The sequence below is a fragment of the Hirundo rustica genome, chromosome 5, assembly GCF_015227805.2.
Source record: "Hirundo rustica isolate bHirRus1 chromosome 5, bHirRus1.pri.v3, whole genome shotgun sequence".
NCBI lineage: Eukaryota > Metazoa > Chordata > Aves > Passeriformes > Hirundinidae > Hirundo > Hirundo rustica.
The window spans coordinates 53262277-53276782 of NC_053454.1; the positions used below are offsets into that span (position 1 = coordinate 53262277).

Consider the following 14506-nt stretch of genomic DNA (forward strand, 5'->3'; position numbering starts at 1 on the left):
TTACTCTTCATAAACTAAAGATCCAGTGTGAAATTTAGATTGTAATTAACTCCTTCAGTTTCACAAATGACAAAATGAGAATTTGGCCACTTATTTCAGATGGAAGCAGAAACAAGATAGCTCATACTTTGACAAAATATTCACTCTGAGCTACCCTATAACATCAGTTGAATAGAGAAACCAAGACTCAAGAAATTTCTAAACCCAGATCAACATAAAGTGAACTTTATTATTTCTCACAATCAGACTACAAGGTTTGTTTTTCTGGTGATGTTTCCATCCCAAATAAGCCAAACCTATGGCTCAAGTCCAAAAATGCCATGTCTCAAGAAATCACAGCTTTGGCCTCTAATGCAAGCTGGGAATCAATACTTGCATCTTTAATTTATTTTCTATTAAGCAAAGCACAGCCACAAACAGCACTGATGGGTGTTTACGGGCTCTAAAAAACAAACTCAAAAAAATAAATCAGACTTGGCCTTTAATTCCTACAGCTTTGAGAGAGGACACAGTTTCTACTTGCCGAACTTCATAGCTAGCACTAGCAATTCTAAAACACACTTTATGACAAAACAATCATCATAGAAAACATGAGACCAGCTCCCCCAAAACCCACCAAACTCAAAAATGAAAAAACTGCGCAACGTACCTTTAGGATGATTTGATTCATAACTCTGATGCATTTTAAAAGACTGAGGTTCAGAACATGGAACAGTCTTAGACTCCACTACAGGAATTATGTCTCTCATGTGCTTGGATGGAGTGCTTTCATTGCTGCTGCCACTCAACCCCCGTGCCTTTGGAGAGTGCGTCACTGCTGGTTCTTCACTACGCTGTAACGTCAAGGTTTCTAAATGTGCATTTTCTGAGTCAATTTTTTCTATGTGCCTGGCATCATTAATATGTAGCCCATTGGCTTGCAACAGTACTTTTGTTTGATTAGCAACTGAGGTTTTGAATAAGGTACTGGAGTCCAGGCTGCACGAGCTTGCACGACTCACAGGAGATACGCCAGCAGAATGGCCACTACTTTGCACAGTATCTGTCTCCCTCCCAGGAGCAGCAGCAGGATTAAAGAAGATCTGAGAGGCAGAGACATCATGGCCAAAATCCTCTGTGAACAGTGCCCCAGGCCCACTGCTGGGCAGGGCATCAGCCTCTGAAACAGAGTCCTCGGTCAGAGCGACAAAGTCCGAAGGTGTCTGGGCAGCTGTGAGGTCAGCCGAGAGCAGCGGGGACTGCAGGGAGCTGCCCATGCACTCCGTCGTCTCAGCTGAGCATGGAGGAGACGACTTGGCCATCACAGGTTCACTTTCCACATAGGATTTAACTTCCAGCAAGCACCTGGGCTGCTGCACAGAGGAAACGGACTGACTCTCTGAAACTGGTTTAGAAAATTTGTAGTGTGATGAAAAGGATTTCGTGAGAAGTTTTCGTGTGGACTGTTTGACAGAGTGTCGGCTTCGCTCTTCTGCAAAGCCCGAATCATCACCCTCATTGTTCCCAGAGCTTATGCAGTTGATAAAGACATTCTTATTAGCTGAGGGCTCCTTTCCCTTTTCAAAATCGTCTGTCAAAGACCTTGTTATCTTCTTGTTACGTGAGCTGCCAAAGCCAACTGAATGCCTTCCTCTGCTTTTTATGTGCTCATCTAAGCTGAGTGCTTGAAAAGCGCTAAGAGAGGACTGGGCACCATTTGATATGTTAACATTTTGACTCGCTGAGTCAGGTTTCTGCTCACTCCCCTTCTTGTTATGGAAGCTAATGGAAGGAGTGCGGAAAATACTCCGGCGCTTTCCTGTGCTCCCAGAGCTGGAGTTTGTGCTGGATGGGGAGGACGTGTGGACACCAATGGCACTGGCAGAAGAAGGCGAGGAAGGGAGGGAGTCGTGTCTCCGGCTAACACTTCTCCTGAATATTGGCAACCGAGATACAAGAGTCGATCGTCTGGATCCCGAGTCCCCCATCGGGGCACAAAGGGTCCGTGGTTCTTCACAGACAATAAAATAAGCTGGGATGAGAGAAAAATAAAAGGGAGGGGGGAAAGAAGATAAATTATTCAGCCTCGAAGACCACTTAAAGAGATTTGTCAGTCAGCCTAAATAAATACATGAGATGTCAACATAAATTTGTTGGATACACATCACTGAAGACTTTCAGCATTTCAAAGTGATGTTCAATAGCCAGCACTGAAAGCTGAGCAAACATGTAGCTTAAAATATTCCAGCAACAAAAGACACAATTTTATATATGGTATCCTACAACATTATTGTGTACTGTTACACTGGGTAAGGGTATAAAACCTAAATGCCAAAAGATATACAAAAATATAATACCCAAATGTCCTTGGTTTTAAGTTCTTCTTGTAAACTGCAAGCACTCTTAGAAGATAGTTGATTTTTCATGATCTGAACAAATTATTATTCTGTATTTCTAAATACTCTGATTTTTGCTGTGTGTAAAGAAAGCAGAGGATTTAAATTTTCCAATCTTCACTGAACTTTCAATTGGATTTTAATTACTTTATGTGCTTCTACTAAAGACTGTAGGTATCACTTTGCAGTACAGAAAATGATGGCATTGCAGTCCAGGCAACATCAAAAATTCTTCCTAAAGAACTGTAAGTTCAAGGAATTTACTGTCAAAATATGGGATCACGTTTCTAGATTTGAACTGCAATGTTTCCTTTGAACACTTCTCTGAAATCCTCTCACAGCCTATTTGCTTATAATTAGCTAATTTTTCATGTTTTTTGAAATTAGAGGAAAGTGCTTTCATGCACAGGCACTTGTCATTTTTTTATAAATATTTAAGAAAAACTTATTTTGATCAGCACTGTAGATGTACTAGAAGAATATTAATCTTTATGAAACATATACCAGTTCTATCTCCTTTTTGTTCTCATTATAACAAACTACCACTGTGAAAGACAGGACCACAGAGAGACAGCAATAAAAACATGTAATATATAACCACAAAGAACACAAGAGGCTGTAGGAATTATGCCCCAATGTAACTTCATGAGCTGCTGGTGTTCAGCATATAAAAATAAACCCCAAGTCATTTGTCTAGACAGTGGTGGTATGTCAAGTGCAAAAACAAAGTAATTCATCTAATGAACAATTTAATATGTGTTATGTGGCTACAGCAAGCATCTGTGAGCAATATCTATATTCAGGTAGTCCATACATACACACACATATAGAAACAGATTATTTAAGTATTAATAAAACTACATATATGTTATATAACTGTGAAAGAAAGGGTAACAAATAAGTTCAAAGACTGTTTCTGACTAGAGTTGGACTGCATTTTTTGCTGTGAACTTTTTTTTTTTTTAACACTAGTACAGCTCCACTCTGAACATGCAGTGCCAAGGAGCCACACAATTCACAAGCACCAGGAATCAATAAGCAATTTCATAGTTTAGGATGAGAAAAACAGCTTGAGAAGAGTCATTAATTGCTAGAAGTCACTGGTGAGTCTCTGATGGCAAGCTTAAGCCTGACCTAGACAATGCCCAGGTTCTGTGGTTGAAACCCCAATATGAATTCAGTCTGACTGGGGCAAAACTGGCAGTACAGGACCAGACAGAGCTACCAGAATAACTTTACATCCAGCAGTGAACTGAAGCACAACCAGCTGCTGCATTTCACTGACAGGTATGAACGTTTACATTTAGACCACTGTGTAAGAGCAACTGCAGGGGGAACAGTGCAGAGAAGCTGAGACCCTGTGAGATCCTCACAGTAGCTGCTGTTATCCCAGTTTGTTCACCTGTCCACAACTCTGCCTACCGAAACTGGGCTTTTGAAAGCCACGTGGAACTCTATCCTTCCCCTTCAAGCTTCTCTGGCTTATTTACCTACTTCAAGATCCTAACTGTGTTGGGGTTTCTTTGTTGTTTTGAATTTCTACCTGCAGGCTTACTGGTACGTATGGATAAGCACATACACACAAGATTTTTAGAGACTGGGGCAGTTCTTTCCTGTATTTTAAGGAGAGATCATAAATGCTGAAAAAAAAGACTTCAGAATGCAGTTTTATAATAGCAGTAGATGAACAAAGTATTTTTAAAATGCATTAACCCTCTTTGGACATTTTATGATCATATAAAACATTTGCTGCCAGTGTTCTCTCTCCTGCCCACAGCTTAAATTGTCACTTCACTGAAGAACAAGCCATCCTAGTTTATAACTACAAAATTTTCCAAGCTGAGAGTAGAAGGAAGCAGAAAACTCAGGAAAAAAGCACACTCTGTAACACGCACTAAGAATACAAAGATGGTCTAAAAAAATTAGAGATTATTCCTAAGGACTGACCCCGAATAAACATAGCCTTGGCCTTCCAGGTGATAATAAATTTTAATAGAATACATTGCCTCTAACAGCAGGTAACAAAATGGCATTTATTCAGCTGATTTTGCCTTTCCTGCCTCTTGAAGGAAGAACACAAACTGTCAGCATTCCTCTTATTGTCTAAGCAGCAGGAATGCTCACCCCTACAACATACAGAATCACAGAATAATGAGGTTGGAAGAGACCTCTAAGATCATCAAGTCCAACCTATGCCTTAACACCTCAACTAGACTATAGCACTAAGTGCCATATCCAGTCTTTTTTTAAACACATCCAGAGATGGTGACTCCACCACCTCCCTGGGAAGACAATTCCAGTGCTTTATCATTCTTTCAGTGAAAAAATTTTTCTTAATATCTAACCTGTACCTTCCCTGACATAGCTTGAGACTGTGTCCCCTTGTTCTGTCACTTGCTGCCCAGTGGAAGAGACCGACCCCCACCTGTCTACAACCTCCCTTCAGGAAGTTGTAGAGAGTGATAAGGTCACCTCTAAGCCTCCTCTTCTCCAGGCTAAACAACCCCAGCTCCTTCAAACGTTCCTCATAGGGCTTGTGTTCCAAGCCCCTCACCAGCCTCGTTGCCTCCTCTGGACACGCTCAAGCATCTCAATATCCTTCCTAAACTGAGGGGCCCAGAACTGGACACAGCACTCAAGATGTGGTCTCACCAGTGCCGAGTACAGGGGAACATTAACATGTTCTTTCTGGGTCTACAATAGCCATCAGAGAACATTTCTTAAAACATATACCATTGTGTAAATATACCAGTATATATGCATGCCCATGTCCATACACTATTTGAATGCTGTGAATGTTGTAGTAATGTTTTTAATATTAATAGTTTAATAGAACTATGTATCATTTATATACGTACACATTTTGCACTGTTAAACTGCCAAAGTTTAGCACTAAGTTAAAATACCAACTTTTCCACCTGCAACACAAGGAAAAAACAACAAGTATTTCAAGATAGCAATACTTTCAGATACTAATGAAATCTGCTCTTCCATTAACCTTCTTGCTTACAGCAGAGGAGAGTTATAAACACACATATATATATATATGCCCTATTATGGCTAATATAGGAGGTGTATCCTTTCAGTCTCCACATTTAACAGGAGTATTTGTACTCACAACCTTACAGCAGTAACCCTTACAGAGTGAAATTCGCTCCAGCTACATCTTCTCTACAAAACCATTAATTTTCTTTATCTAAATCGTCGTCCTTACTGGCATCATTCTTAAAATCTTCAACAGAGGAAAAAGAAAACAGCAGAGAAAGAGACTTTTGGTTACGCTCCTTGTTCAGAACAAAATATATTAGCACACAATGAGAATACTCAAGTCACGCTGTTCTGTATGGAGGTTTGAATCTCAATCAAATACACAACCATTTTCAAATGCTGTATTCAAGTGGTACTTTTGAATTCTAAAATCCAGTTACTGCTGAAAACTGGAGTGTTTACTCAGTGCTGAAAAAGACAATTTTTGCTTTTTATGGAATGGATTTCTGATGCACATTTGTGCAGCTGGCATTACACAAGACAGAGTTTGATGTGATGACAGAAAATTAGTAAGCTGCTTTGAAAACAATTCCAGGCAGAGTAGTATTTCATGATCTTCTCTTCCTCAAGAACTGGGCTACAGATCAGAGTTTCTGGGTTCCTGTGCTCAGACCAATGGAAATGAGAAACCAAGTGTGAGCATATTTTCCCTCTTAATAGAAATTTAAAAAGTTGATCAGATGGAAATAGCTTCCTTTCATGTTAGTCTGCACCGAGACATGGCAAAATGCAATTTAATCGCAACCAGATCTTAATGTCACATATTTAATTGTCAGAGAAAAACAGAAAAAGAAGTCAAGTTTTTTATACTTTGTCCTTATTCTTTCACTACAGGAGATCTTTGGAGGAACCATCCAGCCAATATTGTAATATCAGGCCTTTATCTTGCCTACAGAGAAGTTGTCTGACTATAAAAAACTCACAGAGTAAAAATTATACAAACATCCCTGTATTGTATATATTATTGTACCTTGTAAAAAGAGACAAATTGCTGAAGTTTAAGACAGTGAATTAACTACAAGAAAAAAACACAAATGTGAAACAGGCAAAACTGTCAAAATATTACATCAATATCTACAGAGAAATCTACTCCATCAATTTACTAGCTTAAAAATAAAATGGAGTACACTTCTTATTTCAGCTTCTGCCTAGCAGCTATTTCCACAACCGTGCCAGAACTCAGCGCTTTCAGTCAACAGCAATTCCTTGTGCTTCTGGTTTTGAACCCCAGCAGATGGAGCCATGGATCTACTTTCTCAGTAACCGCAAATAGGAAAAAGCAACAGTCTCTGCCTTTTACATTTCCCCTTGCCTTTGAGACAAAATTTAGGAATCAAAATTATTTGTGAACTTTACCATCATCATAATTACACGTACACACAATAAGACAATATATGTTTATTCAACACCACAGAATGTAGGGGAGTGGAAACACTCCCTTGATAAATCAACCAACCTGCTACTACCTCTCAACACTTTCTAAATAAAGCTCTTCTAGAGAGGTTCTCCTTCAAGATGTACTTCCTAGAAATATTAAATAACATCTTCCACACAAAACCCAGAACTGAATTAGCTATCAAAGTTTAAATTAGCAGATGATATGGCACATAACTAAAAGGCCTCAACCTTTATATCACAGCAGAACATCAGTAAGCATCTGGAATATTTTTAGGCTTCACTCATAGTTTAAGGATGATGATACATTTTCTTTATTGCTGATACATTTTCTTTATTGCTTAGAATTGGGATCTGTCCAATAAAGCAGAACACATATGTCTAGGATGAGCATCTTACACTGTGAATATCCTGCCTCAATCCCTCACATGAGCACTACCATGCTGCAGGAGACAAGGACCACCACACAGGATACAGTCTCTACAGATCAGCTGGCTCCAACCTTACACAAAAATTAAATTTGCCCCAGGATACTGCAAATACCCACAAAACTACATGAAAAAAAATACTGGTAATTGTCGGTGAGTCAACCAAAGTCCTGATGCAGCTGATACTCTTGTAAGAAGCAATTCTTTAGTCCACGAGGTAACATCATAGCCTGTGGCTAAACTTTCATCATTTGGATTCCAGCACTGTATTGTCCTCAGCATTTAAGCATTACAGCCTTCAATATAGTTCTAATATTATTTGTCTCCTAGTACGTTTGTGACTTGGTTTTACCTGCACAGCTCCCAGAGGTCACTTTGTGTGATTAAACCTGTCCATGAGGACAAAGAGTCTGAAAAAGCTATTAAAGACCAGTTTACATTTAAAACAAAAGCAAACAAACACCAGATAAATACTCAGGGCTTTAGCGGTTACCAAGGACAATGTAACCGAATTAACAGGATCTTATTGAAAACACCAGCAAAGCCAAATGCCTGAACAATAGAAGGCATTAGCTAGGAAAAGGAGGGGAGTGTGATCCTGAAACAACATGGGTTTGCAAATTAAACGAGTGAAACTCCTAATACATAACAGCTCCACCTGCCTTTGTAAATAACACTATTCCCTTTTCCTTCCTCGTGCATGCTCCCACCACATCCATACCTGTTAGAAGGTTAGTTTTTCTGAACAGTTTTTTAAAAACAATGTAAGAGTACCTAACACAGGGCACCATACCTTTAAAAGTTACCTATGTCAACACATGCACAACTCCACACTCTTATCCCCCTCCATAGTGAAAAACTAATTGGGCAAAAAAACCGCCTTTTATATATCTGGGGAAAAAAAACCCAAAACAAAACAAAAAACCCAAACAAACCATGAACACAGAATCCAAACACTGAGTCACCCTAAGGCAAGAGATGCGATTTCTTTCAGTTTCCTGCATTCTGCAGCCCAGGCCTATCTTCATTTTCAAATACTCCTGCGCTTTCAGGAAATGAGAGAGAAAACAAGCAGATAAATTTGCAATAAAGAAGTCTGAAGCCACACAAATACATCAAAAGCCCACTTCCCATTTTGACTGTTCTTGTACCAGTCGAAGACAGTGACTTCATATATCCATGACTGCTACTTCCAATGTTGTGACTAAATTAGAAGTGCAACAATCATTCAAAGATGACAACTGTAGCTAGGTTATCTATATATCCTTTTTTTGACTTAAATTAGCTAGAAGGCAAGTATTAGCCTAAGACAAGTTACACACAACTCATTCTATAATTTATTATCACTGGGTATGTAAATTTATCCCACTTGTTCCACGTGAACTGTGGCTGTACTAAAGGAGAACCAGGGTAACTGACCTTTAGAAACCTAGAGGCCACAGTTCTCCCACATCTGAACCACCTCCTATTTCAAATGTCTCTGTATCACAGCTAAGGTTATCTCAAAGTAGTTCAGAATAACATACAAAATAACAGAAGTTATCTTATAGTTAGTCTTTACATACAACCAGCAGCCAGTTGCTCTTCAGTAAGAGCTGGGATGAGCTACTGGCAAAAAACTGAGTGTGAGAAGAAGACAAACAATTAACTTTCACCCATTCAACTATCAGACACAAGAAAGGTCAGAAATGGGGTAAGGACTATACCACAGCAAAAAAGCAGTTGCATTCAGGTTATGGTGTGTTGTGCTGCTTTTCTAACAGAGGAGAAACCATACCTCTCTCACCTGTCACTCATCTGGATACTGGAGAAGTGTACAACGCATTTCTTGCAGCATCTGGTATTCACAAAACAGTTACAAGGGTAAGTAATAACCTGGAAATCCAAGCACCAAAGAGCAGGAGCTTGCTTTGTGATTCAAATGCCATGGCATCAACTCCCCCAGTTATCTTCCCCAAACATGCTTGCATGCAACTAATTATTCACTTTCAATAAGTGAAGTGGACTTACACAGGCCCCTGAGTACACAAGGAAATTATACCATGAAAGGACAAAGAGAAATGGACTAATTTTGAGACATCTTGGGCAGACATAGAGATAGTCTGGGGACTGGGAAGGATTGAATAGGATCAAATGCCATCATTCTTCCCTCATATCTTTCTCTCTACTCACCCCCATTCTGGATGCCCACAACTGTGTTTTGCAGAAGAGATAGAAAAAAAGCATGGCCAAATTATATTTTAATGAAAATAATTATACCTGGACTTCACACTAAATATTAGTATTTAGCCATAAACATAGGATGTGTTTATATATAGACAGCGATTTGACTTCTGGCTGTGCTTTATTTTACCTAAAAGGGAAAAGCAACTTACAGACAATCAAGGGTTGGTTGTGGTTTTTTTTTCATGCATGAAAAATAGGTGTAAGATGCCTACTAGAGCACATTGAAAAAGAGCAGATGTAGCATTTGCCTCAGCCAAGTGCATAAAGAGAGGAAGAGACTACTTGCCAGCCATTTGCTCTGGAATTCGAGTGGAACAGATCTCTACTGCATGAGGCAGTTGGTATTCTCACGAGGAAAATACCAGGAATAACACAGACAAAGCTCTATGCTGTTCAGTGCATAAAATGGGTTGGTAGAGTGAAGTAAAGCACCAATATTGGCTACTGCTACTACTCCAAAGCATCTCTATCAGCACTGCCTATCCCCACCACAAAAAAACAACAACAACCCACCACAAAACCAAACACACTCCTGAAAATATTCTGCTGTCTCACAAGACAGGACACCACAAGGGTTAAAAGAGCTAAAGTATAATCCACTTGATTTACACAGTTACTAGTCCATTCAAGTTCAGTTTTAATGTGCTCCTTCTAAAATCTGTGTCTCTTGCTTACTTCAAGCAACTACCTCACAACTGTCTCAGCACTGTGCAGTCCCAGCAGAGCTACAAGTCTTTGTTGAATGCTCTCCCTCTATTCCTCTTGCTTCCCTGAATCACAGCTCCAATGACAGCAGCAATTTACTTCTTATGATAAAGCTTCCTGCATGTTTCCCAGTCTGGCTCCTTTTCAGTCTCAAGAGCTACCTGCCTCTGCTGTGTATATGGCAACCACAGTGACAAGGGTTGGGGTCATTTATTACCTCTGTCACTGGTTGAATGTGTGACCTTAACTGCATTAAAAAGGACCAAATCCTGATCTGGTGTAAATTCAACAGGCTCCAATGAAGTGAATCATGCTGATTTAAACCATTTGGCCGTTCATCCTTATAAGCCTCAAATCACCCCATCTGTAATTCCTCATTAAGCCTTGGAAAAGCAATACTTAGACATGCACGATCCAATCACTCCCAACATACAGACTCGTAATTTAAGTAGATGGAAGCAGGGTTTTTTTTGTTTTGTTTTAATATTGATGGAGAACAAAATCCCATAGTGGATCACAATGAAAATTAATAAAACCCTAGGAAATGAATCATGCAGTTCTGGAGAGCCATACACCGTGTTCTATTCCAGCTTCTCCCTACATGTCTGCTTAGAGCTGTGCTAAAAACAGCACTGAGACAGAGAGACCAATGGTTTACCTCACATCTTCACAGTCAAAAAGGCAGGGCACTAAAAACTCTTACGAGAGTTACACTGTGCTTATGTCCCATTGAAGTCAATAGGACCACTTACGTCTTGAAAGAGTTATGTGCTTTTGAGTGAAAGGATTTGAAAAATACAACATATCTGTTGCTATTTGTATTCATGAAATGACCTGTGAAAACTCTGCCTAACACTAGGCAGTTTAATTTACAGATTGGTCTTTGATTAATGAAAAGGTAATTGTAGTGTGTTACTGTTGCGTCTGTTGACAGCCTTACCACGAAATAGTACAACAGCTATGCTCTTTTCCAAATTCCTCAAAGGTCAACAAAAAAAACCAATTCCCAACTCACACCTTGAAAGAAACCTGGTGATGCAAAATGAACTGATAGCACTCAGACTGAGGATTCAGATTCACTGAAAATTTCCAGGCAAACTACTCACCACTTACTAACTCTAATGAAGGGGAACCACATGACTCCCATTCCCTGCAGTTTTTACCACACCTAAGATGTGTGCCTCATGGGGATGAATATTGAACACATTCATAATTACCACCCTCAATATTGTGTAATTTCATTATTTTAACTGCAAACTATCTGCTTACATTTCTTTATATGCTGATGTACTCCACTGGACACTACTTTTAAGAATACATTTTTAGGAACCAATAGTTTAGAACTAAATCATGATACTTATGTTCTTCTACCTAAGACTTCCATGAACCTTAGCAAAGACTCAGACTTATATCAAAATTATAATTATTTCAAGATGATATTTATCACACTCATTTCCACCAGTCTTCTTGCTAATAAAAACAATGAAAGAGAAGAACACTCCATACAACTCAACATATTCATATACTCAAATTCTAATTGCGAGTTGTTAATCAAACATTAAAACACAGTGGCTCATATCTCTAGTGTTTAGCACAGCACACAAAAAGATAAATAAGTGCCATAGTAATGCCTGCAAGCATGTGTACAAGCTTACCCACACAAAATAAAGACCTGCATTTTGTTTTGAAAATGGAGGGTTAACAAAGTCTAAGCATAAAACTGAGCCCACAAGGCAAGCACAGAAAGAAAAAAAAGAAACCAACTTGAAAACTCAGAGATGCCTAAAGAGAATAAAAACATCATGGAAGTTTCTAAGAATTCCAGAAAAAATGAACACCTAATTTGATTTGTTTTTCTGGATTTAAGAACCCAATTATCTGGCACTTCACATCTTGTAGTCACAGCTCAATACAAACTTCCATTAATGTTAGTATTCAACCCTAAGTTCAACGCAGAGAAATCTACAAAAATATGGTCTATCACAGTTTCCCTTTATCTCAGGTATTACACAAATATCCAGGTATTAAGTGGAAGAGTAAAGGTCTTTGAAGCCATCAGCTGTGTTTCCCTTACTTAGCAGGTGACCTGCTCTGTGACCAAGGGAGGAATGACAACCTATCCCCTCTCACCAGAATTACAATACCAGGAATATTTTAACCTAATAGGTATTTTAACTTCATGTTTAGATTTTAGAGTCCTTAAATATAACAATTTTTTATGGTATGTTCCTGGATGTTTCTGGTGCGCTTTGTCACTGTTAAGTATTGTACAGCTTCTAGGAGGGTTTAATCAGAATCCATCATTATGTCCCAGTCGGTATCATTTGCTCCCCTTTACCACTAAATATATCTCAAAGCTAGTCAGACTTACTGAAACCTCAGGGACATTAAGTAACAGCATTTTTACAAGAGCAGGTGCTTTATGCCAGTCCTGGAAGTCCAATCAAATAATTAGCTTCTTAGCAGGGTGCAATCCATTTGTCTTCTGCCTCGTGGCTGGGATGACAGAAAGCAGAGATAACTACACCAAGCCTAGAAGTTTGGTAGGAAGACAAATTGCTATTTCTTCGCAATATGTTCCTTCACATCTAAGCAACATTAATTTGCAGCTGACATTTTGCCTCCAACAATTTTAGCATATACAAAGGATCGACGAATAGATAGCAACACAAATTTGGTGAGCAAGGATACCAATAACAAAGGAGAAACGATGGCAGAAATAGACTCTAATGTCAATGCAAAGTGAGCAATTTGGAGACATGTCTCCTAATAGGAGAGATGCCTATAGAGATACACAACTGCTCCAAAATTCAAGGAAGAAATCCAACTCACCTCTCAGCCTAGAGAGAAGATAAATGCCTAGAACAGCAAGTTCAAGAAAAAGATGGTAGAAATACAAAATATATTTAAAACATTAATAAGAGACAAAAATTGAAGAGAGAAGTTTGGTGATAAAACCATGTCTGAATGAGCAAGAGTCCTAAAGTCATCCCAATTTATTTTTTAATTCCATTGAAAGATACATCACAGTATCTGACTCACTGCATAATGACATTCTCTCAGAGCCAACTGGAACTTAGAAAAAGGATATTCTAAACAAGCACACTAAAAGGTTCAGTTTTTCTTGTGCTAACTCATAGATGTTAACTAATTCAGTTCTGCCAAGCACTTAAGCACATGCTTGACTTGGAGAATAATCTCACCCCTATTCAGTAAAACACTTAAAAGCACACACTTCTTCTAAAACATAAGTGATCCTATTGAATTCAAATGGGTCATAAGCACAATAAGCCAGTGCTTTGCTGAATCAGTGCACAAAGATATAATTTAGCCCCCTTCACTGGATGAATTGGACATCCTGGGTCTTGCCATTTCATAATAAAAGACCAAAAACAAGTAAAGCAAACCTTAAAGGGTCAAATTAACTATGCAGTAACTGTAACCCAAATTGTCCTGCTCTGAATGTTTTGTATGGTTATTGTGAAAGCTGAAATGAATTCTCAGTATACTTTATACACTAAGAATAAATGAATGCGTTATTTTCTCACATTTACGCACAAGCCTAATTGCTATGCAGGCACAATTAAGAAGATCTAAGAAATGCAAAACCAAGATACCATATGGTCCTCAGTTCCAAAAACCAGAGACGTAAGAGTAGATTTCACACAGTTGTGTGTGAACACAAAACTCAGATTAAAAGACAGCTAAATACAGGTCTCCAGCCTTGAATGTATAAAAGAGGCGTGAAAAAACAAGTAGGGGTATTTCCCCTACTTCTAATAAGTAAACAGTTTGCACAGTAATTATTTAAAGGCTAACAATTTCAGGTTTAAAAAAATTGATTCAGAGGGACATATTAGTTTATTTCTGCATGTATACTTATGAGATACCAACATTAGTATACCCCTGACCTCTGATTCAACACCAATCTGAAATTTTGCTGAATTAGTTACATTCTTTTGGGTTAAGTGAGATAAGTGGTTTTCACATATTTCATTTTACACAAGCATATTTTGCCTGCTTTAGTACTAGCACTGGGTGAGTCTGTCAACAAAGTTGCAAGGGAGAGAGATCAGTACACAGGAGGGAAAATGCATAAAATTAGGCTGTGCAATCTCAGTTACTACATCAGCATTCACAACTGTGTAATTGCAAGCTCACAGCTGAAAGTTTTGGACAGCCTTAAGTTTTAGCTCATGACTGTGTCTAGTCATGACTTACTCCACACCTAAGCTCTTCAGTATTAAATAGCAATAGAGCTGCCACACTCCTGAAGTTGAGACAACTATCAGAGGGCATATTATGAATGCACATATACAGCCTCACAGC

At 38.7% G+C, this 14506-nt stretch overlaps 1 protein-coding gene across 21 annotated transcripts in view; it reads right to left on the bottom strand.

Annotated features, from left to right (window-relative positions):
- Positions 1-14506, bottom strand: part of CCSER1 (coiled-coil serine rich protein 1) — a 626082-nt gene that overhangs the window by 532376 nt on the left and 79200 nt on the right. For 20 of the 21 annotated variants that reach the window (XM_040065135.2, XM_058420707.1, XM_058420708.1 and 17 more), the window contains one exon: positions 650-2011. In XM_040065135.2, coding sequence (XP_039921069.1) covers positions 650-1967 — 1318 coding nt within the window. In that variant the 5' untranslated portion in view covers positions 1968-2011. Of the gene's footprint in view, positions 1-649; positions 2012-9032; positions 9054-14506 lie in introns of those variants that run through there. The other variant, XM_040065138.2, reaches the window with a different exon arrangement.